This window comes from Dendrobates tinctorius, unplaced genomic scaffold (genome assembly GCF_039654945.1).
Source record: "Dendrobates tinctorius isolate UK_male_01 unplaced genomic scaffold, ASM3965494v1 ptg000257l, whole genome shotgun sequence".
Lineage (NCBI taxonomy): Eukaryota > Metazoa > Chordata > Amphibia > Anura > Dendrobatidae > Dendrobates > Dendrobates tinctorius.
Window position 1 is genome coordinate 7,036,943 of NW_027361924.1, and position 25,155 is coordinate 7,062,097.

Sequence of the window (25,155 nt, forward strand, 5' to 3'; positions counted from 1 at the left end):
ATCGAGTGCAGTCCACCACGGCGTGACTGAGCGCCCTCAGCCACCACCCGAGCTAGTGCCCTCCACCACCGCCCAAGCGAGTGCCCGTCACCACCTCCCGAGCGAGTGCCCATCACCACTGGCCAAGCGAGTGCCCGTCACCACCGCCCGAGCGAGTGCTTGCCACCACTACCCGAGCGAGTGCCCATCACCATGGCCCAGCGAGTGGCCTCCACCACCACCCGAGTGGGTGCCCTCCACCATCTCCCAAGCGAGTTCCCGCCACCATGGCCCAATCGAGTGCAGTCCACCACGGCGTGACTGAGCGCCCTCAGCCACCACCCGAGCTAGTGCCCTCCACCACCGCCCAAGCGAGTGCCCGTCACCACCTCCCGAGCGAGTGCCCATCACCACTGGCCAAGCGAGTGCCCGTCACCACCGCCCGAGCGAGTGCTCGCCACCACTACCCGAGCGAGTGCCCATCACCATGGCCCAGCGAGTGGCCTCCACCACCACCCGAGTGGGTGCCCTCCACCATCTCCCAAGCGAGTTCCCGCCACCATGGCCCAATCGAGTGCAGTCCACCACGGCGTGACTGAGCGCCCTCAGCCACCACCCGAGCTAGTGCCCTCCACCACCGCCCAAGCGAGTGCCCGTCACCACCTCCCGAGCGAGTGCCCATCACCACTGGCCAAGCGAGTGCCCGTCACCACCGCCCGAGCGAGTGCTCGCCACCACTGCCCGAGCGAGTGCCCATCACCATGGCCCAGCGAGTGGCCTCCACCACCACCCGAGTGAGTGCCCTCCACCACCGCCGAGCAAGTGCCCTCCACCACCACCCGAGTGAGAGCCTGCCACCATTGCCCGAGCAAGTGCCCGCTACCACCTCCCTCCTGACTTCTCCGCGCCACTCACTGGCCCCGACATCTTATTAAACACAGTGATATACCGTAATATACTGCAACAGTACAAAATCAGGAGCACAAGATATACAGTGTGTATAACCAGGGGAGAGGAACCTGCCGCCAAAACAGAATCCCTCTCCCTAGAAATGGCTGATAACAGTGAACATTAGATAGCAATTAGACTTTTCTGGAATGGCTGATAATAGAGAAAAATAGATTGCTTCCAACTACCATTTAGTGGAGTATTCCCATCTCCAAGACACTATCCCAATGTGTAGTAGGTGTAATAACAATAATATTAGCAAATACCTCCAAATAGAAATGTATAGTTCTTCTGATTAGCTATGTCGCTTACCCCATGTGCAGGGCATTGCAATAGCTTAGGTATCCATGGTTATGATCCCTAACTGTCAATATAGAAGTGGTCATAACCATGGAAACCTAAACCACTGCAATGCCCTGCACATGGGGTAAGTGACATAGCGAATCAGAAGAACTATACAACATTTCTATTTGGAGGTATTTGATAATATTATTTATTAGGATCTTGGAGATGGGAATACCCTGTTAAACAAAGACACATAGGCTGTTTTCATGTACTGTTCTCACAGCTGAGGGTTTGTTACAGTTGTACCCCATGTAGACAATCCTCTGTGAGTTGAACGCATCAGCAGCACAAATCTCTCCTGCTGATAGTTTGTTACAATGTATCAGTGCAGGATGATCCAGATACAGTTGTGACAAGTCTATGAGAGAGTTGCAGAACTCCCCATCCTACAGTAATGGCACCTCTGGGTCTGGGGGAGACATTCCCACTGGGTCGGATACTGGTCCCAGGAGCTTACAATCCGCAGACATTAAACATTGCGCAAGAGTAACATTTTTTTGCATTTATGTTACTCAGCAGGAGAAGAGTTAAACAGGAGAAGGCCAGGATTCGGCTGCACCCCCTCCTCCACCTCTGCCCCCTCCCAGCTTCCAGATGTGCAGAGGATGGGGAATCCTACAAGGTATGTGGGGGTGTAGCTGCTCCTCATCATCTGGAGGAGGGGATTGTGGCTCTGCTCCCTCCACTCCTGGACCCTGCAGCTCACAGTGCAGTGATCACTGAGCCAGGGGGATCACTGGATCGTCACATGTGGGACCTCGCCTCGCTCAGCCCCGGCATTTGAGTCTCGCTGTACAGGGGGCTTATTCTTAGCCGCAGCGATCGAGGAGGGGGGTTGAGGATGGCTCACTTATCGGTCAACGACCACTTGGAGGGGATCCTCTCTGACTTCGAAGGTAAGGATTCAATGGAACTGCAGATGTAGCAGAGCTGAGCGACAAATCCACCTCTGCAGTGTCTGATCGCACCTCTGAATTGTAAAGTGCTGCGGAATATGTTGGCGATATAGAAATAGCAACTGTTAGTAATAAGTTGGTAAAGTGTAGACGGGAACGGCAGCAGTCCTATGCCAAACCGAGCTGCAGAAAGTGACAAACGTAGAATCTGCGCTCTGCTGCATCTAACTTCTGTCTGATAAACTTGCAGCCCTGCTGAGCCGTGTATCTAATCCTCTCCTGTGTGATACTGACTGCTGGGCTGTGTATCTAATCCTATCCTGTGTGATACTGACTGGTAAGCTGTGTATCTAATCCTCTCCTGTGTGATACTGACTGCTGAGCCGTGTATCTAATCATATCCTGTGCGATACTGACTGCTGAGCCGTGTATCTAATCCTGTCCTGTGTGGTACTGTCTAATCAGTCACACTGTATCTAATCATACCCTGTGTGATACTGTCTGCTGAGCCGTGTATCTAATACTATCCTGTGCGATACTGACTGCTGAGCCGTGTATCTAATCCTGTCCTGTGTGGTACTGTCTCCTGAGTCGTGTATCTAATCCTCTCCTGTGTGATACTGTCTAATCAGTCACTGTATCTAATCATATCCTGTGTGATAATTTCGGCAGAGCTCTTGTATCTAATAAAGTAAAGTGTGATGCTGTGTATCTAATCCTATGATGTATGAAACTGCTAAGCTGAGTATCTAAGCCTATCATATGTGTGACTCTGCTCAGCAGTGTATCTAATATTACCATGTGTGATACTGTCTAATCAGTCACTGTATGTCATCTTATCGTGTGTGATACTTTCTTCATCTAATGCTAGTGCATCTAATCCTATCACGTCTGAACTGTCTGCTGAGCTGTGTATCTAATATTAGTTGTGATATTTTCTTCATATAATGCATCTAATGCTAGTACATCATATGTGATACTGTCTGCTGAGCCATGTATCTAATCCTCTCCTGTGTGATACTGACTGCTGAGCCGTGTATCTAATCCTCTCCTGTGTGATACTGACTGCTGAGCTGTGTATCTAATCCTCTCCTGTGTGATACTGACTGCTGAGCCGTGTATCTAATCCTCTCCTGTGTGATAATGTCTGCTGAGCCGTGTATCTAATCCTATCCTGTGTGATACTGTCTGCTGAGCCGTGTATCTAATCCTGTCCTGTGTGATACTGACTGCTGAGCTGTGTATCTAATCTTCTCCTGTGTGATACTGACTGCTGAGCTGTGTATCTAATCTTCTCCTGTGTGATACTGTCTGCTGAGCTGTATATCTAATCCTCTCCTTTGTGATACTGTCTGCTGAGCTGTGTATCTAATCCTCTCCTGTGTGATACTGACTGCTGAGCTGTGTATCTAATCCTCTCCTGTGTGATACTGACTGCTGAGCCGTGTATCTAATCCTCTCCTGTGTGATAATGTCTGCTGAGCCGTGTATCTAATCCTATCCTGTGTGATACTGTCTGCTGAGCCGTGTATCTAATCCTGTCCTGTGTGATACTGACTGCTGAGCTGTGTATCTAATCTTCTCCTGTGTGATACTGACTGCTGAGCTGTGTATCTAATCTTCTCCTGTGTGATACTGTCTGCTGAGCTGTATATCTAATCCTCTCCTTTGTGATACTGTCTGCTGAGCCGTGTATCTAATCCTATCCTGTGTGATACTGTCTGCTGAGCCATGTATCTAATTCTGTCCTATGTGATACTGACTGCTGAGCTGTGTATCTAATCCTATCCTGTGTGATACTGTCTGCTGAGCCGTGTATCTAATCCTCTCCTGTGTGATACTGTCTGCTGAGCCGTGTATCTAATCCTATCCTGTGTGATACTGACTGCTGAGCCATGTATCTAATCCTCTCCTGTGTGATGCTGACTGCTGAGCCGTGTATCTAATCCTCTCCTGTGATACGGACTGCTGAGCCGTGTATCTAATCCTATCCTGTGTGATACTGACTGCTGAGCCGTGTATCTAATCCTCTCCTGTGTGATACGGACTGCTGAGCCATGTATCTAATCCTATCCTGTGTGATATTGTCTGCTGAGCCATGTATCTAATCCTATCCTGTGTGATACTGACTGCTGAGCTGTGTATCTAATCCTATCCTGTGTGATACTGGCTGCTGAGCTGTGTATCTAATCCTATCCTGTGTGATACTGACTGGTGAGCTGTGTATCTAATCCTCTCCTGTGTGATACTGACTGCTGAGCTGTGTATCTAATCCTCTCCTGTGTGATACTGACTGCTGAGCTGTGTATCTAATCCTCTCCTGTGTGATACTGACTGCTGAGCCGTGTATCTAATCCTCTCCTGTGTGATAATGTCTGCTGAGCCGTGTATCTAATCCTATCCTGTGTGATACTGTCTGCTGAGCCGTGTATCTAATCCTGTCCTGTGTGATACTGACTGCTGAGCTGTGTATCTAATCTTCTCCTGTGTGATACTGACTGCTGAGCTGTGTATCTAATCTTCTCCTGTGTGATACTGTCTGCTGAGCTGTATATCTAATCCTCTCCTTTGTGATACTGTCTGCTGAGCCGTGTATCTAATCCTATCCTGTGTGATACTGTCTGCTGAGCCATGTATCTAATTCTGTCCTATGTGATACTGACTGCTGAGCTGTGTATCTAATCCTATCCTGTGTGATACTGTCTGCTGAGCCGTGTATCTAATCCTCTCCTGTGTGATACTGTCTGCTGAGCCGTGTATCTAATCCTATCCTGTGTGATACTGACTGCTGAGCCATGTATCTAATCCTCTCCTGTGTGATGCTGACTGCTGAGCCGTGTATCTAATCCTCTCCTGTGATACGGACTGCTGAGCCGTGTATCTAATCCTATCCTGTGTGATACTGACTGCTGAGCCGTGTATCTAATCCTCTCCTGTGTGATACGGACTGCTGAGCCATGTATCTAATCCTATCCTGTGTGATATTGTCTGCTGAGCCATGTATCTAATCCTATCCTGTGTGATACTGACTGCTGAGCTGTGTATCTAATCCTATCCTGTGTGATACTGGCTGCTGAGCTGTGTATCTAATCCTATCCTGTGTGATACTGACTGGTGAGCTGTGTATCTAATCCTCTCCTGTGTGATACTGACTGCTGAGCTGTGTATCTAATTCTCTCCTGTGTGATACTGACTGCTGAGCCGTGTATCTAATCCTCTCCTGTGTGATACTGACTGCTGAGCTGTGTATCTACATCTACCATCTAGCTTTGCCATAAGTGACAAATGGATCTTTTTGCCACTTGACAATCTTCTTGCTCTGCTACATCAGACTCTCGGCTCCACTACACATTATACACACACATATATATATATATATATATATATATATATATATATATATATATATATATTACTATTAGGCGCTGTCATGACGGTCTGGGTATCCGCTCATTGCCTCTTTCAGGATCTCTAGTACCAGGAAAGTCGCTCACTCTACTCAGATGACAGGGCATGATGAGACTTGTAGTCCTACAGATAGATGTATATCAGGAGCCGGAATTCCCCAATGATCATTTGTGGAAGATGAATTACGACTTGTGTTTTTCTTATAGGGTTAAAATAGTTTTCCACTCAGAGACTTTTCTGGCCCCTGGGGGTCTGCGGGGCCCCATATAAAAGCCCTTTAATCAACATTGGCCTGTGTCCCCTCCTATTAACCCCTCGTCGGCACACCATCCGAGATGGGGTTTGCGATCAGGAGGACATGAAATGATGAGAGTGATTGTTCTTGCCGTCGTTGATAATGGCGGTCACCTCATGTATGGCGGTGGTCTGGTGGACTGCAGCACACCACTTTCCAGGGAGTCGGCTAGATTAGGTCTCCATTCGCTGACAGCAAGCAACAGTATTGGGGAGATGGGGGTTAACATGTTTTTATACAATATTTTTTCTATATAAAGTCTCCTCACCAATGAAAATGCGCCCAGGGACTCCATCATCCACGATAATCATCTCCAGCCGCAATCCCGCGCTCATTATCTGCATAGAACAAATTAAAAGGAAAAAAAATAGATGGAATTTGCATAAACAAACAGTCGGTCAAGTAAGGAGGAAATGTCGCCCACACAAGAAGGGAGCGATCGCTATCGGGAGACATGTTTATGTCACTAGGCCTCAAACCTAGCTCCACTGTTGTAGTTGCCCATAGCAACCTATCATAGTGCAGCTTTCATTCTTCCAGAGTAATTTTAGACATGAAAGCTGCGCTATGATTGGTTGCTATGAGCAGCAGAGAATTTCACTGATAAATCTGCCCCCATGTTGGATGCCTCACATTATATAACCGGGCTGATTTCCCATATAGGAGTCAATAAATGCCATCTTATTAGTTCCTCCCAAGCATTGTCCCTGTATTTCATGGGCTACCCCTTTGGGGGGCAATTCTAAGCATTTTTTGCCACCACCATTCTTTGCATCCACCTTTAAAGAGGCAGTTTTTTGGGGGATTACTATTTCTTATACCTGTACTGTTGGGGTCAACAACTTTTCTTAACTTGAGAAGTGATTGAGACACATTGCATGAGATGAAATCTTAAATGTCTCCTGTGCGCCCTTTTAAAAGTTACAATTTCCCAATTGCCCATTTATGAATTAAAAATCCCCCTTCAGTGCCACCTTAAGAAGTAATAGTGCCCGAGTAGCCCACTCACCAAGTAATTATGCCTCAGGTGCCCCTTAACAAGTAATAATGTCCTCGGTGCCCCCTTACAAATAATAATGCCCCAGGTGCCCCTTAATAAGTAATAATGCCCCAGGTGCTCCCTTAACAAGTAATAATGTCCTCGGTGCCCCTTAATAAGTAATAATGTCCTAGGTGCCCCTTAACAAGTAATAATGTCCTCGGTGCCCCTTAACAAGTAATAATGTCCTAGGTGCCCCTTAACAAGTAATAATGGCCCATTTGCCCCGTTAACAAGTATTAATGCCCCAGGTGCTCCCTTAACAAGTAATAATGTCCTCGGTGCCCCTTAACAAATAATAATGCCCCAGGTGCCCCTTAACAAATAATAATGCCCCAGGTGCCCCTTAACAAGTAATAATGTCCTCGGTGCCCCTTAATAAGTAATAATGTCCTAGGTGCCCCTTAACAAGTAATAATGTCCTAGGTGCCCCTTAACAAGTAATAATGTCCTAGGTGCCCCTTAACAAGTAATAATGTCCTAGGTGCCCCTTAACAAGTAATAATGCCCCATTTGCCCCGTTAACAAGTATTAATGCCCCAGGTGCTCCCTTAACAAGTAATAATGTCCTCGGTGCCCCTTAACAAATAATAATGCCCCAGGTGCCCCTTAACAAGTAATAATGTCCTCGGTGCCCCTTAACAAGTAATAATGTCCTAGGTGCCCCTTAACAAGTAATAATGTCCTCAGTGCCCCCTTAACAAGTAGTAATGTCCTAGGTGCCCCTTAACAAGTAATAATGTCCTCGGTGCCCCTTAACAAGTAATAATGCCCTTGGTGCCCCCTTAACAAGTAATAATGTCCTTGGTGCCCCTTAACAAGTAATAATGTCCTAGGTGCCCCTTAACAAGTAATAATGTCCTAGGTGCCCCTTAACAAGTAATAATGCCCCATTTGCCCCGTTAACAAATATTAATGCCCCAGGTGCTCCCTTAACAAGTAATAATGTCCTCGGTGCCCCTTAACAAATAATAATGCCCCAGGTGCCCCTTAACAAGTAATAATGTCCTCGGTGCCCCTTAATAAGTAATAATGTCCTAGGTGCCCCTTAACAAGTAATAATGTCCTAGGTGCCCCTTAACAAGTAATAATGTCCTAGGTGCCCCTTAACAAGTAATAATGTCCTAGGTGCCCCTTAACAAGTAATAATGCCCCATTTGCCCCGTTAACAAGTATTAATGCCCCAGGTGCTCCCTTAACAAGTAATAATGTCCTCGGTGCCGCTTAACAAATAATAATGCCCCAGGTGCCCCTTAACAAGTAATAATGTCCTCGGTGCCCCTTAACAAGTAATAATGTCCTAGGTGCCCCTTAACAAGTAATAATGTCCTCAGTGCCCCCTTAACAAGTAATAATGTCCTAGGTGCCCCTTAACAAGTAATAATGTCCTCGGTGCCCCTTAACAAGTAATAATGCCCTTGGTGCCCCCTTAACAAGCAATAATGTCCTTGGTGCCCCTTAACAAGTAATAATGTCCTAGGTGCCCCTTAACAAGTAATAATGCCCTTGGTGCCCCCTTAACAAGTAATAATGTCCTCAGTGCCCCCTTAACAAGTAATAATGTCCTCGGTGCCCCTTAACAAGTAATAATGTCCTCGGTGCCCCTTAACAAGTAATAATGCCCTTGGTGCCCCCTTAACAAGTAATAATGTCCTCGGTGCCCCCTTAACAAGTAATAATGCCCCAAGTGCCTCCTTAACAAGTAATAATGTCCTAGGTTCCCCTTAACAAGTAATAATGTCCTTGGTGCCCCCTTAACAAGTAATAATGTCCTAGGTGCCTCCTTAACAAGTAATAATGTCCTAGGTTCCCCTTAACAAGTAATAATGTCCTCGGTGCCCCTTAACAAGTAATAATGCCCCAGGTGCTCCCTTAACAAGTAATAATGTCCTCGGTGCCCCTTAACAAGTAATAATGTCCTAGGTGCCCCTTAACAAGTAATAATGTCCTAGGTGCCCCTTAACAAGTAATAATGCCCCAGGTGCCCCTTAATAAGTAATAATGTCCTAGGTGCCCCTTAACAAGTAATAATGTCCTAGGTGCCCCTTACCAAGTAATAATGTCCTAGGTGCCCCTTAACAAGTAATAATGCCCCATTTGCCCCGTTAACAAGTATTAATGCCCCAGGTGCTCCCTTAACAAGTAATAATGTCCTAGGTGCCCCTTAACAAATAATAATGCCCCAGGTGCCCCTTAACAAGTAATAATGTCCTCGGTGCCCCTTAACAAGTAATAATGTCCTAGGTGCCCCCTTAACAAGTAATAATGTCCTCAGTGCCCCCTTAACAAGTAATAATGTCCTAGGTGCCCCTTAACAAGTAATAATGTCCTCGGTGCCCCTTAACAAGTAATAATGCCCTTGGTGCCCCCTTAACAAGTAATAATGTCCTCGGTGCCCCTTAACAAGTAATAATGTCCTCGGTGCCCCCTTAACAAGTAATAATGCCCCAAGTGCCTCCTTAACAAGAAATAATGTCCTAGGTGCCCCTTAACAAGTAATAATGTCCTAGGTTCCCCTTAACAAGTAATAATGTCCTTGGTGCCCCCTTAACAAGTAATAATGTCCTAGGTGCCTCCTTAACAAGTAATAATGTCCTAGGTTCCCCTTAACAAGTAATAATGTCCTCGGTGCCCCTTAACAAATAATAATGCCCCAGGTGCCCCTTAACAAGTAATAATGTCCTCGGTGACCCTTAACAAGTAATAATGTCCTAGGTGCCCCCTTAACAAGTAATAATGTCCTCAGTGCCCCCTTAACAAGTAATAATGTCCTAGGTGCCCCTTAACAAGTAATAATGTCCTCGGTGCCCCTTAACAAGTAATAATGTCCTAGGTGCCCCTTAACAAGTAATAATGCCCCAGGTGCCCCCTTAACAAGTAATAATGTCCTAGGTTCCCCTTAACAAGTAATAATGTCCTAGGTGCCCCCTTAACAAGTAATAATGTCCTAGGTGCCCCCTTAACAAGTAATAATGTCCTAGGTGCCCCTTAACAAATAATAATGCCCCAGGTGCCCCTTAATAAGTAATAATGTCCTAGGTGCCCCTTAACAAGTAATAATGTCCTAGGTGCCCCTTAACAAGTAATAATGTCCTCGGTGCCCCCTTAACAAGTAATAATGTCCTAGGTTCCCCTTAACAAGTAATAATGTCCTCGGTGCCCCCTTAACAAGTAATAATGTCCTAGGTGCCCCCTTAACAAGTAATAATGTCCTAGGTGCCCCTTAACAAGTAATAATGTCCTAGGTGCCCCTTAACAAGTAATAATGTCCTAGGTTCCCCTTAACAAGTAATAATGTTCTAGGTGCTCCATTAACAAGTAATAATGCCCCTTGTGCCCTCTTATAACATTCGGCGTGCCCCTTATCAAGAAATGTTGTCCTGAGTGCCCCTTTATATAGTAATAATGCCCTCCGTGGAAGCCGATAAATTGAGAATGGCACTCGCCTGAACTGAGAGCCACAATCCACACATCAGGAGGCCGTGAGCCCCTGGATGGGGACTCCCGCTATATAATAATACTTGGCATAGCCCCACATAATAATACCATGCCCAGTGCCCACACAGACGCAGCGGTTTGTTGATCTGACGCCACCTCATGGACGGGCAAGGCATTGTGCCATTACTGCTAGGCCCTCGCGCAATGTTGCAGCCATATCATGCGACGTTTACATTGAAATTATTACCGTACGTTGTCGCGTTCCCATCTTGTTAGGGGGGCTCTACTTAATGGAAAAATCATCCCAAAAAAATGAAAGTGGCCTCGCACCCTTCAGGGGACTGTTTAGCATAAATGACCCCCCAACCACATGTATGTGCTGTGTCCTAACACTCCATGTGTACAGAAATGAGGGGATTTCACTGTCTGCCTCCTTTGTCTGTTCTCTGTGTTTGTATAAGTTTGCACACCCTCCCTTCCCCCGCATTGCTGTCTTTTTGATAAGCTCAAGAGTTGGAACAATTTAGTGGCAAATGGCAGCAACTTCTGGAAGGGGTCTCCACTTGAGATGCCATTTGTAAACACAAAACATGAAAGCCGCCAAACCCCCTGTCCATTCTGGGAGTCGTCATCCAGGCGGTGACACTCTTGTTTCCTGGCCATATGGGGATCATCCTCTTTGTGTCTGGTATTCTGGGGAACATCAGACACTGAAGGCTACAGGATGAGGGTCCTTGTAGTTTAGGAATGGTTGTCTGAGGTGTGGGTCTTAGGAAGGGTCCCGAAACAGGACATACAGCATCTTAAGAATGAACCCCAAGGACAACATCTGCAAGGAGTTTGTATGTTCTCCCCGTGTTTGCGTGGGTTTCCTCCGGGTACTCCAGTTTCCTCCCACACTCCAAAGACAATACTGATAGGGAATTTAGATTGTGAGCCTCATCGGGGACAGTGATGAAAAATGTATGCAAACTGTAAAGCGCTGCGGAATATGTTAGCGCTATATAAAAATAAAGATTATTATTATTATTTATTATTAGTGCCATATAATACTGCCATGTAAAACTGCCATGTAATAGTGCCATATAATGCTGCCATGTAAGAGTGCCATACAATACTGCCATGTAAGGCTGTGTGCACATGATGCAGAATTTCTGTGGATCCGCAGCGGATTTTACCGTGCAGAAACGCTGCGGATCCGCATTGTGATGTACAGTAGCATGTAAATCAATGAGAAAAAAAAACGCTGTGCAGACGCTGCGGATTTTTCCGCACGGTTTTCCTGCGGTACAAAATCCGCAGCATGTCACTTCTTTTGTGTGGTTTTCCACCTCCCCAGTCTCCAACTCCGCAGGGGGAAAACCGCAGTGGAAAACCGCAAGAAAACCGCATTAAAAATGGAAGAAATCCGCAGGAAAAATGCAGGTCATTTGACCTGTGGATTTCTTCAATTCTGTGCGGAAAAATCCGCAGGGCAAAAAAGTCCGTCTGCACTCAGCCTAATAGTGCCATATAATACTGCCATGTAATAGTGCCATGTACAGTAAAAGTGACATATATAACGACTCCTGGAGTGGACCCTCTGGACCGTGATACAAACCCACCCTGGGTGAGCTGACCTAGTGAGAACCACCCCCTATACAGGGAGCGTCAGGGGCAGACCCAGGGGGATAAAGTACCACGACCACTGGAACCAGGTGGCCGGCTCGAAGGAGGCGCGAGAGACCTTGTCTAGCAGGGTGAAGACGGGGACACGCAGGGTACAGGAGTGTGTAAAGCGTGTACACAGGGGCACGCTGGGTACAGGAGTGCGTAAAGCGTGTACAAGGGGGCACGCTGGGTACAGGAGTGCGTAAAGCGTGTACAAGGGGGCACGCGGGGTACAAGATAGTGCAGAGCGCATACTGGGAAGCACGCCTGGGTACAAGGCAGTGGAGAGCGCTACTAGGATGCACGCCAGAGTACAAGTTAGTGGACCTGAGTACAGAGAGCGACCATGCAGGCACCAAGCAGGCCTAGCAAGGAACAAGACGATAATCAGGCGCAGCCGCCTGATATAGGGAATGCGCGACGGAGGACTTCTGGGTTAAGGTCCTCCAGGACCATAGAGACGTCAGAATTACCGCGGCCACAGTCAGAGCTGCGGGATATGCAAAAGCGCGCCCAACGGGACCCAGAGCCGGCCGCGAGACCGGAAGTGAGGATGTCGGGCGGCGCGCTCGAGCTCTGGAGGTGTGCCGGGACGCCGCGGCCTGGGAAGTATGAAGAGGCGAGGGGGAGAGTGGTGGAACACCATATAATACTACCATGTATTAGTGCCATATAATACTACCATGTATTAGTGCCATATAATACTACCATGTATTAGTGCCATATAATACTACCATGTATTAGTGCCATATAATACTACCATGTATTAGTGCCATATAATACTACCATGTATTAGTGCCATATAATACTACCATGTATTAGTGCCGTATAATACTACCATGCATTAGTGCCGTATAATACTGCATTATATTAGTGCCATATTCAGTGCCTTATACTATACCCAGATTATATTATTCTTGAGTGGTGCTCTAGACCAGATGTAGTGATAATATTACCGCCCCTCTGTCATTGCGCCACGCACACGTTCCCCTTTGCGGTAAACACGCTCATCAATCTCTCTTACTCCCGGGCATTTATCTTCCATTTTTACTACAAGCACTCCAGAAATGTTTTGACAGCCCCATAACAGTGGGGGCCCCGCACATTGCAGCAGTGCCGACTGGTGTCAGGAGGAGCAGTGATCCCGTCATCTTGGTATGGTAGATGTTGCCCAATGGGCGGACAGCCAATAATTCACTATGGGGCCCCATTAGGAGCATAACTGGAGGGGGGTTCGGGGTTCCAGGAGAGCTCCGCCATCCACTATTGGCTAGGGCAACCATTGGAGCCATTATCCCAGGTATCTACAGTTATAGAGCCCAAAGCACAACTTCAAATAGGGCCCCACTACGCCAAGAGCCTCCATGGACCCCACAAGGGGGATCGGTGCGATGGTCATACCGCTGTACTTAATGGAAGGAAGAAGCCAAAAAAAAGTGTAAAGGTGTCACCATAGACTAGGAGAGAGGGCAAATTTTGATTTTTAGGGGCCCCTAAAGTCTAATATCTTTTTTTACTCAAAAATTTGGTAGCTATTTTTTTTCTTCCGCTCGCCCTTGCGGGTGATAATCCACAGCCTCATTTGCCCCAGCATTGCCGAGTTCTCCTATATGGGAGGATAACGATCTGACACTTTCTTCCCGTAGGGACATTCATTATAACAGAGGGCAAAGATGAAAGGTGGCGATCCTTGCCAGGGGCGTGGTCCGGACAAAGCGTGGGAGCCTTTTCATCCTGGCCGGACAATACGTGGCTTGTGTTTGATGTAGCGAGGGATATAATGTCCCCCAGCACTTTTAATACATCAAATATCCTTTTTCTTTCTCTCGCTGTCTCCGCTGTTTACTGAGCTCCAATTCTCACCTTTTACTCAGATTCTTCGCTGACGGATTAGTTCGGAAGGGAAACAAAAAAACATACCCGACTGGAAATATGGCTGAATAAAACACAGAATGAATGGAATGTGTAAGAACCAAGATCAAGGAGGTTACTTAAAGGGGATGTAGCGTTTCTTTCCAGAACTGTAGGTTAATGTAATTTATTGTATTTTGTTGCATTTCATCAAGAAGAGTCTAGATTTTCTCTGGATGTCACTTATAAAATCCTATTTAAAAAGTCAATTTTCGTTTAATGACATGCACTACCACTTTTCACAATTATCATGGCAAAAAAATACCATAGACACCAATGCAACAGCGCCCCCATTTCTGATTTATTGGTTGAAAAAAAAACCCAGTAATCTGAGCCATGGTTTTGAAAAGGTGCAGGCCTCTTAATAAGTTGGACACATTTGGAACGGTCCGGAAAACAGATCTCCACCCGGGATTAAAGCGCACAGAAAAATAGCTTCCTCCTGCTTGGTCTTGTCATATTTGTCAATGTGGGGTCATTTGTCTTCTGGGATTATCTATGCGGGATGATGTCATTCTCCAAGGGAAACTATTTAAAGGGAAATCGCCTAGATCGTTTCAATTTCTCGGTTATAAAAACAGTTCAAATTGTAATTTTTTCACTGTTCAATTTCCTTTACAGTTTGTTGAAGTTGCTCTCGTCTTTATGGCCGCAGGCAAAACCTGTCAGTGCTCAGAACGGAGAGAGCACAGGACGGACTGAAACATAAAGCAGATCGTATCTGTTTGGGGAGCGCTGCGGGCAACGAGCGGTTAAACCTGTGCCCCTGCGCCTGTCACTCAAACCTCTGGCTGCAGACTTCTCCATTATTGTCTGCCTTCCTCTGCAGAGCTTCTTCATTGCCCTTCTCAGCTTGTCCATCTCTGCCTGTTCATGAATGATCTCTGCCCTATCTTTCAGCCATATCGTTCTCCATTTAACGGCCCCCGTTTCCTGCCCTTCTCTGCCCACTTGTCCTTGATCCCTGCCATTCTCTTCCTACCTGCCCACAATCCCTGCCTTTCTCTCGTATCCCTGCCCTTCTCCTACCTGTGGGCTATCACTTCCCTTCCTGGCTCATTTTCTATCTCTATCCCACTCTGCCTAACTGCTCACAATCCCTGCCCTTCCTCTCCTAATATCTTTGCCCTTCCCTTCTTATCTGACCACTATCTCTTCCCTCTATCTACCTTCCCACAATCCCTGTCTTTGTGTCTTTTCTGGACCCTTACCTGCCTAGGAACCCTGCCCTTTATTGCCTACTTGTCCTGGATGCCTGCCCTTCCCTGCCTACCTACCTACATACAGTATATTACCGGTGTTTCTCTACCAGGCCTCTGCCTACCTGCCCTGTATACCTGCCTTTCTATTCCAAATTGTCCACAATTTCTGCTCTTCTCTCATATTCCTGCCCTGCCTACCTGACCATGATCCCTGCTATTCTCTCCCTTTCAGTCCTGTGTCCTTGCCCTTCTCCACCTTCCTGACCATCATCTCAGGTCTTTTCTGTGTACCTGCCCAATTTTCCTTTCTCTATGTATCTGTGCAGTATCTCTGTTCTTTTCTCCTACCTGCCCTCAATTCCTGCCCTTGTCTATGTTACCTGCCCACAACCTCTACCCTTCTTGCCTATCTGTCCAGTGACCCTGCCCTTTTTCTAACTGAACATGATCTCTGCCCCTCTCTGTCAACATGCCTAAGATCCCTTATTTCTCTACCAGTACATCTGCCCACAGTCCTTTCCCTTCTCTGAATCCCTTTACCCATCCCGATTCCTATCCTTTACCCATCCCGATTCCGGTCCTTTACCCATCCCGATTCCTATCCTTGACCCATCCAGATTCATATCCTTGACCCATCCCGATTCCTATCCTTTACCCATCCTGATTCCTATCCTTTACCAATCCATATTCATATCCTTTACCCATCCCGATTCCTGTCCTTGACCCATCCAGATTCATATCCTTTACCCATCCCGATTCCTGTCCTTTACCCATCCTGATTCCTGTCCTTTACCCATCCCGATTTCTGTCCTTTACCCATCCCAATTTCTGTCCTTTACCCATCCTGATTCTTGTCCTTTACCCATCCATATTCATATCCTTTACCCATCCCGATTCCTGTCCTTTACCCATCCCGATTCCGGTCCTTTACCCATCCCGATTCCGGTCCTTTACCCATCCTGATTCCGGTCCTTTACCCATCCCGATTCCGGTCCTTTACCCATCCTGATTCCGGTCCTTTACCACTGTCTCTGTATCTGCTGTCTCCTGTGTATCCCTTACCTTTACCTATCACTAATCAGCACCCCAATCTTTGTCCCTTCTTATCTTCTCCACAATCCAGCATTTTTCAGTGACGTGAATTTTAAAAGGAATCATCCTCAAATGTGGAAATGAAGAAAACCCTCATGTTCCTTCGAGGACGTGGATCTGTCTACGAGGGGGTGAGCATTCCTTGGAGGTGACATGCTGAGTGAGGGGAATCATTGGGCACACGTTCCCTCCAGCACAAGATCTTACTTGCCTCCTGCCTATTAGGACCTGTTTTATGGCTGTGATAATACTGAATTGATTAGGTTGGAGGATGGGACTTTTTCCCTCCCTACTTTGTCATGCTCAGTTCATAGGAGGAATGTTGGCAAAAGCAACACAATTTAACCTGTTGTCTCCTAATGCCAAACATTGTGCCATTACCATAACAGAGGTAGATAGAGGTGGCTCCTATATCCCAAACCTATAATTTCCTCACTCATTGTATAGTTACGGGTTCACAATTAAGAGCTATTTTATTATGTGCCCACTTTCAGTCTTAAATATCGACAGATCTAACGTGTACAATGGTGGGTTGATTTTACCTACATGGTTGGTTGGATTTCAGCATGCCCGATCCTTTTCCCAATTGGGTCAAGCATGTTTTATTTTTTGCAATGAGCCTCATTTCGATGCCCAGGTACCTTAATAAAAAATAATCGGGCATTGAAAGTCTACATGGCTCTTCTCTTCAGAGATCGGGGAGAGTCAGGGTCCATTCCGCCCCACCAAAATCGGCAGACTTGGCCTACTTTGCTCTCGTGTTGTGTCTTACTCCTTGACATAGGATGGGTATTCACCAGTGCCCCGTGTGCGTATCCTGACTGCTCTCTGGGCCACATGGATTGTAGGCAAGGTCCAAATATCCGGCGTCCATCTGGCAGCCTTTGAAACTTGCCAGTACACAATATCGAACCTAAAAGAATAGACAGACGTTTTCTCTGCCATGGATGGGATCTTTACTCCGTCTTGGGTCCATTGTTTGATATAAGTAGAGTTGGAAGAAACTTTAGGAAGAACTTTTCGATTATTTTATTAAGTTTATTAGTTTGACCATGGCACCTTACAGAAAGACTTCCATTGACATCGATGGTTTAGATATGAGTGTACAAACTTTTAAGATGAAACTTGAAGATCCGGGACCTCAATCAAACAAAGTCAACCAACACTTGACATGTATAGTCTTCTTATGTGGTAAATGAGCAATAGACCCCCAGAGCCCTGGTGCTATGTCCGGGTAGACCTTATAGATAGTCCTGACTTAATCCCTATATCCAAAATGTCCCACTTTTACACCGAAAAAAACAGAGGGCACTTTGGGCAACCCTAAGTAGCTCTGTAAGACTAATTGCCAACTTGTGGTTCTCCAACTGTTGCAAAACTACAACTCTCAGCATGCCGTACCTTGGTGAGCACTGTTCTGTAGAAATGCAAAGAGTTGACTACCTCCATACAATTCACTGGAGGAGATAAGCTGGGGTCATGGAGGGCCAGTCAGGAAACATGGCCTCCAGGCGTTAACCACAGAAGCTGAGGGACGCCTTGTAAATTGTGCGCTGCCTTCCTCTTCCCCAATGAGCGAACAATCTTTTATTCAGACTTGTAATGACTTTTGTGAACTAAGTGACGATGTTTAAAAGTGGATAATGATTTGGGGATTACTAGAATTACCTTCATTAGACGCCCCCTGGGGGGAGATGCATGGACTCCGCACTATAGAAGGCTTAGTAGTGCTTTTTTGTCCTTAACAAATTACTGGGTCCTTTATGGTAAAGAGTATAATTTTTGCACTCAGTTGGATTCATGTTCATTGTCAGCAAGCAGAGATCTTAAAAATGATGGAGAGCTGACATGCACCTGGGTATAGACTAATGCTCATAGTGAATAGTGATCCAGATACTCCAGATTATTTATTTAGTCACAGGGTCACCTAGGGTGCAAAGACTGCACCTTCTCCTCTCCTTAAAGCTCTTCTCTTTAAGTTTTAGACTGAATTCAGTGAAGGGGATGATCCATGGCAGTCAGTAGAGGGACCCTAAACTGTCATCCTATGCCACAAGCTAAGTTATAATAAAATTAACTTATTATTCCACTTTATTTTTCAAAAAATCTGATTAATAGTGCAGGCTGAGATGAGGAATAATAGGATGTGGCTGCTGCCAGTGGCTGCTCTCAGTCTCTGCTGTTAGCAAATTGACTATCCAGCCTTGAGCTAAAAAGCTATCTGATGATCGAATGACCTGGCAGCACTTATATCAGGTTCTGATCTCTCTCACCTGGCTTTACTAATCAGATTTTTCTATAAAGTAAAACACAGAAGTGACTGATGATCTAATAATTCAGGCAGTACTATTATCCCATAAATCTCACCAAAAGACTCTCAACCCATAAATTGCATCCATAAACCAGTTCTAAAAATAAGCCAAGAAAAAAGCAAATCACAAGATCTCTCCATGATGTCATCAGCCTGACATGTCTAAACATCTGCCGAAAATGGCAGCTGCTCGTTGAAGTCAATGCATCAGACGGTAACCACTATGGAAAAAGTTTTATGGTTATCATCACTAGGTACGGTGTTAAAAAGGGTTATGGTATATATGGTATATAGTCTGTGTTTGGTAAGCTCCTGATGGTTTCCTAATATCTACTACCTCCGGTTAGATTACAACATGCATCTGGCAGAAGATGGCGTTGCTTCCCTCTATTGAACATGCTTATGTGAAAGCTCGGGAAGATGTTGGACTGACAGCTGTCTGTATACAAAGGCGGACCACAAACATATTTTTTTTGGTAGAGAGGATCCTATTTTTGTTTTGTGGTATCTGCCTTGAGACAGACTGGAAGCATCTCATCCCAATCTTAGCCAATATTAGTAATCAGATTTTTAGAAAGTTAGGTGGAAAACCTCTTTCACCAGTAGGTCTGGATAGAAACATCTACTCTCCATTTCAGCCAGCTTTAGTAATAAGATTCTTAGAAATTAAACTAGATATCCAGTTTCACAATTTAGGCTAGAGAGAAGGATAAAAACCAAAGGATAAAAGCATCATATCCCAATCACCCTGGTTTTACTAATCAGATTTTTAGAAATTTACATAGATGACCTCTCATAAATAAGTCTCAAATAGAAGGAGGATAGAAGCAACTTATCCCTATCTTAGCCGATTCTAGCCATCAAATTATTAGAAATGTAAGTAGAAAGCATCTTCCACAAACACAATACGTCTGAATATGGGCAAGAGAAAGATAGAAACATCTCAACCAGCTTTAGTAATCAGATTTTTAGACTTTTAGAAAGTAAAAGAAGTTTTATAATAGGTAGGGACTCAGGAGAGAAGAATGGAAGCAGAAGAAGGATAGAAGCAACTAATTCCAATCTCTGAGCCGGTTTTAGTGATCAGATTTTTGGAAATTTAGATAGTTAACCTCTTTCACAAATAGGTCTAGATCAGACTTTCCCAAACTCCAGTCCACACGGCTCCCAAGGGGGTCATGTTTTCAGGATTTGCAAACTTTTGCACAGGTGATAGAAATCCTGAAGCCTTTCATGATACTTCCATCAACCTGTGCAAAACTAAAGAAATCATGAAAACATGACATGTTGGGGGCCATGAGGACTGGGGTTTGGGAAACACTGGTCTAGATAGGATAGAAGCATCTCATCCCTGTCTCAGCCGAGTCTAGTAATGATATGTTTAGAAATTTATGTGGAAAACCTCTTTCACAAATCTGTCTGGAGACAAAGATAGAAGCATCTCATCCCAACTTCTCAGCCGATTTTAGTAATCAGATTTCTATAAATTTAAATAGATTACCTCTTTCACTAATAGATCTGGAGAGAAGAATAGAAGCAGAAGAAGGAGAGAACATCTTATCCTTATCTCAGCCAGCTTTAGTGATCAGATTTGTAGAAATTTAGATGGAGAACTTGTTTCAAAATCTTGTTTCAGAAGCCCCTCATAGAAATGTTAGCCAGTTTTAGTAATCTGATTTTCAGTAATTTAGGTAGAGAAACTCTTTTGCAAATTGGTCTGTGGAGTAGGATAGAAGCATCCTATCACAATCTTGGCTGGTTTTTGTAATCAGATTTATAGAAATGTAGGCGAAGGACCACTTTCACAATGCTTTAAAGCATCCCTGTAGATTGACTATATGGCAGCATCCCTCCCATGTTGTATGATGGAAGTTCCTGTACGTATTAGTATTATGGATGTGTCAGTCTGTGAACGATAAATCATTGCACACCTAAAGACTGAGATGGTATATTAGATTGGAGATAAGAATGCGAAGACTAAACACTTTATAGGATTATGGAGAAACTTCAGACACTTCGCACGCCGGGAAGACAGCGTCACGTATGAAGGAACATGATCTAGACATGGTTCTCATGTACGTGATCCATACCAGAGACAGGTCGTGCGTTACATTGTAATTAGGGTCATCCGATGCGTACAATTGCAACTTGCGGTGAAGCTGCTGCTAATCTCTTGTAATTCAGTGACTTTAATGTGTCGGGTCAGGAGATTAAGAGGACACTTAACAATGACAAATAACCCCCCCACCACCACGTCCTGGCAAAAAATGTATAGGCATGAGGCTACATTACACTTATAATGTATGCGTTCCCATTACAAGGGTCATACCTTCAATAAGCTTCCATCATTGTAAACTTTAGAAGGCCTGAAACCTTTTAACATACTTTGTGTATCAATATTTCTGCTGATGATACTGAACACTACTGTAGGGTTTATGCGTATGGTAGATCTGTCAACGACTAAGTAGATAAGTAGAAAATCTTAATTGACCTTTCATCCTGAAGGTCATTAGACTAGCACAAGCCAAAAAAAAACAACAGAAAAGTCAACCACTTTCATTTGCCAAAAGGGCCGTTGACCATGCAGAAGAAACAGCTGGCAATCGAAATGAGACCTTTCCACCAATTTGGATGGAATTCTCAGCCCAGCTGCTGTCCCTGACGCGCGCCTCCTGTCATGGTGCAGATAGAGTTTTTACCATAACTTTTTGGGTCAGTTGAACATAGGCACCTTAATTAAAACTCGGGGTCAGGGATTAATAAATCGGCCCCACCACCCATGTGTCCTAGTTTCCATTCTGTCGAGATGGTGACTGCTCAGCCAGTGCAGCGGAGGGATGTTGGGGGAAGGGAAGGGGAGATACAGGTAAATATCCAGGTGTAATCTGATGCTGAACAGGGAAAAAACTGCACAAAAGAATGTTCAGCTTCCTTCATAATTACTTTGTACTGTAACCCCTTCACTGCTGAGACCGAGTCTGGGAGGCTTCTAGAACACAACAAAATCTCAGCATCTCCCCGAGAAGATATGGACGCAGTGTATGAAATGGCACTGACGTGTGAGGTTCTTATATAGAGTTCAGGACCCAGAATATGTGGAGATACAAGCTCATGGCTTCATTTAGTGGGGCGGGCATATATATTGGTCTGGCGAGAAGGACAGAAGCCTCTTATCGCAATCTCTTAGCCGGCATTACTAATAAGATTTTTAGAAACCTATTTGGAGAACCTCTTTGGCAAATAAGTCTGGATGGAAGTGGAAGGATAGAAGAAGGATTACAATTTCCCATCCCAGTTTCTGAGGTGGCTTTAGTAATCAGATATTTAGAAACCTAGATGGAGAACCTCTTTGGCAAACAGGTCTGGATAGAAGCAAAAATATAGAAGTTAATCATACATTTTAGAAACTTATTTGAATAACCTCTTTGACAATTAGGTCTGGATGGAAGCGGAAGGATGGCAGCATCTCATCTCAATCTTTGAGGCGGCATTACTAATCAGATTTTTAGAAACTTAGGTTGAGAACCTTTTTGACAAATGGGTCTGGATAGAATGATAGAAGCAGAAGACAGAAGCAGGATAGAACCCTATAACTCTTACCATTCTTGGCTTGGCCCATGGACCTTTAAGCTCTCGCTGGACAGTCTCCATGTCCACTATACAGAAAGTGGCCCTATGGTCTGTTACCACAAGAAGCCCTCAAAGGGATCACCCCAGGCTCGGATCAGTACACCAATCATCTCTATCCTGCTCATTGTTCTACTGTCAGTTCCAGATTATTCACGCATAAAAAGGTACAGTAAATGGAAGAAAGGAAGCCGCCCTCCTGCGTAGGCATGCTTGGCATATTTGGAGTGGTGTCTTTTGATGAGGCTCATGGGAGTTGCAGGCAAAGACCTAGCTCTCCTCCTGAGGGGGTCGCTGACTTGTGAAAGTTAACACTGTGGGGCAGGATTATGAGGGATTTGGGACTCGTGCCATTGACTTGACCTGTTAACGTTTGAATTGGTAAAGGTATCAGATGAGATTGACAGCGGCGGGGTCAGTAGAACAGTATGTTTCCACGTCGTGGCCCTTGAAATGCCAAACCATGTTTTTCAGTAAGCCATAATCATCCTAACATAATGGAAAGTAACTCATATTTCTACAACAGTCAACTCAGTGACCAATCGTCCATGATGAAGCCCAGCTTCACGGACACCTTCTAGAAGATACCTACCTTCCATATCAATTTTCATACTTAGATGCCAGTACTCTATATATTGATGTGGATGGTGAACTGAATCCACAATGGTCTCCCTAGCATAATGTTACAAAAACCAGAATGGGGCACGCCTCCTACGGTATCTCTCGGTAGTGCACCCTCAGGCCTCAAACCTTCACATGTTTCTTGTATGAGATATGAGTTGATTCTAGAAACTTCAGGTCAGTTCTTCTGCCCAAATCCTGATCAGACATTAAGAAAAGCCAAGTTATTCTGTCTAATAAGCGAAGGGGAAGACGTGATCGGAATTATGTCTTGAAACCCAAGCCCAGACAATGACGTATATATTTGGATATGAATCCTATCTAGACCGTGCTTAGCATCCAAGGTGTCGTGTCAGCCGAAATTCACATAGTCCAGAACCCGAATAATTGAAATGAAAATGGTCCCTCTATCGTTTTCCCACTAAGACTCTTACATTTTTTGGCAACCCCACCGCTTTACTGCCCTGGGTATGTCAAAAATTAGAGACAATTCCAGCAAATTCAGGAATGTTGACTACTATGAGGCGGAGTCTTTTTACTTTAAGAGTATGTACACAGGTGGTAACCACTCATAACTGTAAATTCTATCTGTTATACAGTAGACTGTCTCTCTATGGAATACAGACTTGTTTTAGAATACACTGTGTAAAACGGTTCCATGCAAATGAAAGAATTTAATAAAAATGTGCCCTAAAAGTGGACATTTACAGAAGGTTTTATGGATTTACTGGCTGGACCTGAACCAGGGGTGGCACCAAATGTTGGGAGTTATTGAATTTGTATGTTCTTGTTGCAGCTTCATCAAAGTCAAGTTGGTTCTAATATAGATGTGGAAGAATTGTAGTCAAATGATGGTGTCTCCATGACTATTATGGCCTCCTCTGACATAGAAGAACTTGACAATGGCCTGAATGACCATGGAGTCCTCTATCCAGGCATATGTTAAAAACAAAGCTGCCTTCAGAGTGACTTTCATTTTTTGTCCTTTCATTGACGCACTTTTCTCTCCGTCTCTTCATTGCCCCACTTGTCTCCTAGTTCCTCTTATGAATGTCCCTGGTAACCATTGTTGGGACAGAATGGGAAGATGTTATCGAGGGTTTTTCTTTGCTGAAGACTTTCCATGGCTGGCTTCCCATGTTAAACAGAAGGATTGTGTTCTACCTGGCTCTTCTTTCTACCCTGCTGCAAAACTGGAATGACTGTCCGATAACATCTCCTGGCTGTCTTTCTGCGACTGAAGGCGGGTCTCTCAGGCTTTTGATGGTGTGGTCTCTGAACAGTCGGGATGAATTCTGCATGTCAGCTGCAGCTATAATTGGTTTTCTTTTTAGTTTTGCTTCTGTCCTGTAATCTGCGCTCTCTGATCTTCATCATTCCCTGTAAATATTCATGTTCTTCTTAATGTTACATAAAGATGGGCTAACCCCACAATTCCTGCTTTAATCTGGTCAAGACCTAATCATCTTTCTGAGTTGTACGTAACTCGGATTATGGGTGTCGCATGTAACTCTGACCATGTATGTGAACTTTGATGTGGATGGTAGGTAACTTCTGGAAGATGACCATGAAGCTAGGCCTCATCATGAGTGATTGGTCTTTGGTTGATCCTTGTAAAAATATGAATGAATTTGCATTATGGGACCAAGCCAGGATAGTTACGGTTTACGGCAATTTTCCATGGTTTGATAATTCGAGGGCACGATGTGGAGGAGGACTGTTCTAGTACTTAAGGGCAACATATGAATCATAGAATCGTAGAGTTGGAAGGGACCTCCTGGGCCATCTGGTCCAACCCCCTGCTCAAAGCAGGATTCGCTAAATCATCCCAGTCAGATGTCTGTCCAGCCTCTGAAGACTTCCATTGAAGGAGAACTCACCACTTCTCGTGGCAGCTTGTTCCACTCATTGATCACTCTGTCAAAAAGTTTTTCTAATATCTAATCTGTGTCTCCTCCCATTCAGTTTCATCCCATTGCTTCTAGTCTTTCCTTGTGCAAATGAGAATAAAGATGATCCTTCTACAATGTGACAGCCCTTTAGATATTTGTAGACAGCTATTAAGTCTCCTCTCAGTCTTCTCTGTTGCAAACTAAACATTCCCAAATCCTGCAATCTTTCCTCATAAGACAGGGTTTGCAGACCGGTCACCATTCTGGTCGCTCTTTTCTGAACTTGCTCCAGTTTGTTGATGTCTTTTTTAAAATGTGGTGCCCAAAACTGGACACAATATTCCAGATGAGGTCTGACCAAAGAGGAGTAGAGGGCAATAATGACTTCACGTGATCTAGACTGTATGCTTCTGTTAATACATCCTAGAATTGCATTTGCCTTTTTTGCTGCTGCATCACACTGTTGACTCATATTCAGTCTGTGATCTATTAGTATGCCCA

General features: G+C 44.9%; 1 protein-coding gene across 1 annotated transcript in view; it reads left to right on the forward strand.

The window, feature by feature from the left end:
* Positions 1–1,896: 1,896 nt before the first annotated feature.
* SEPTIN12 (septin 12) overlaps positions 1,897–25,155 on the forward strand; it is a 107,789-nt gene continuing 84,530 nt past the window's right edge. The window contains exon 1 of the mRNA XM_073558582.1: positions 1,897–2,168. Coding sequence (XP_073414683.1) covers positions 2,114–2,168 — 55 coding nt within the window. The 5' untranslated portion in view covers positions 1,897–2,113. The remainder of the gene's footprint in view (positions 2,169–25,155) is intronic.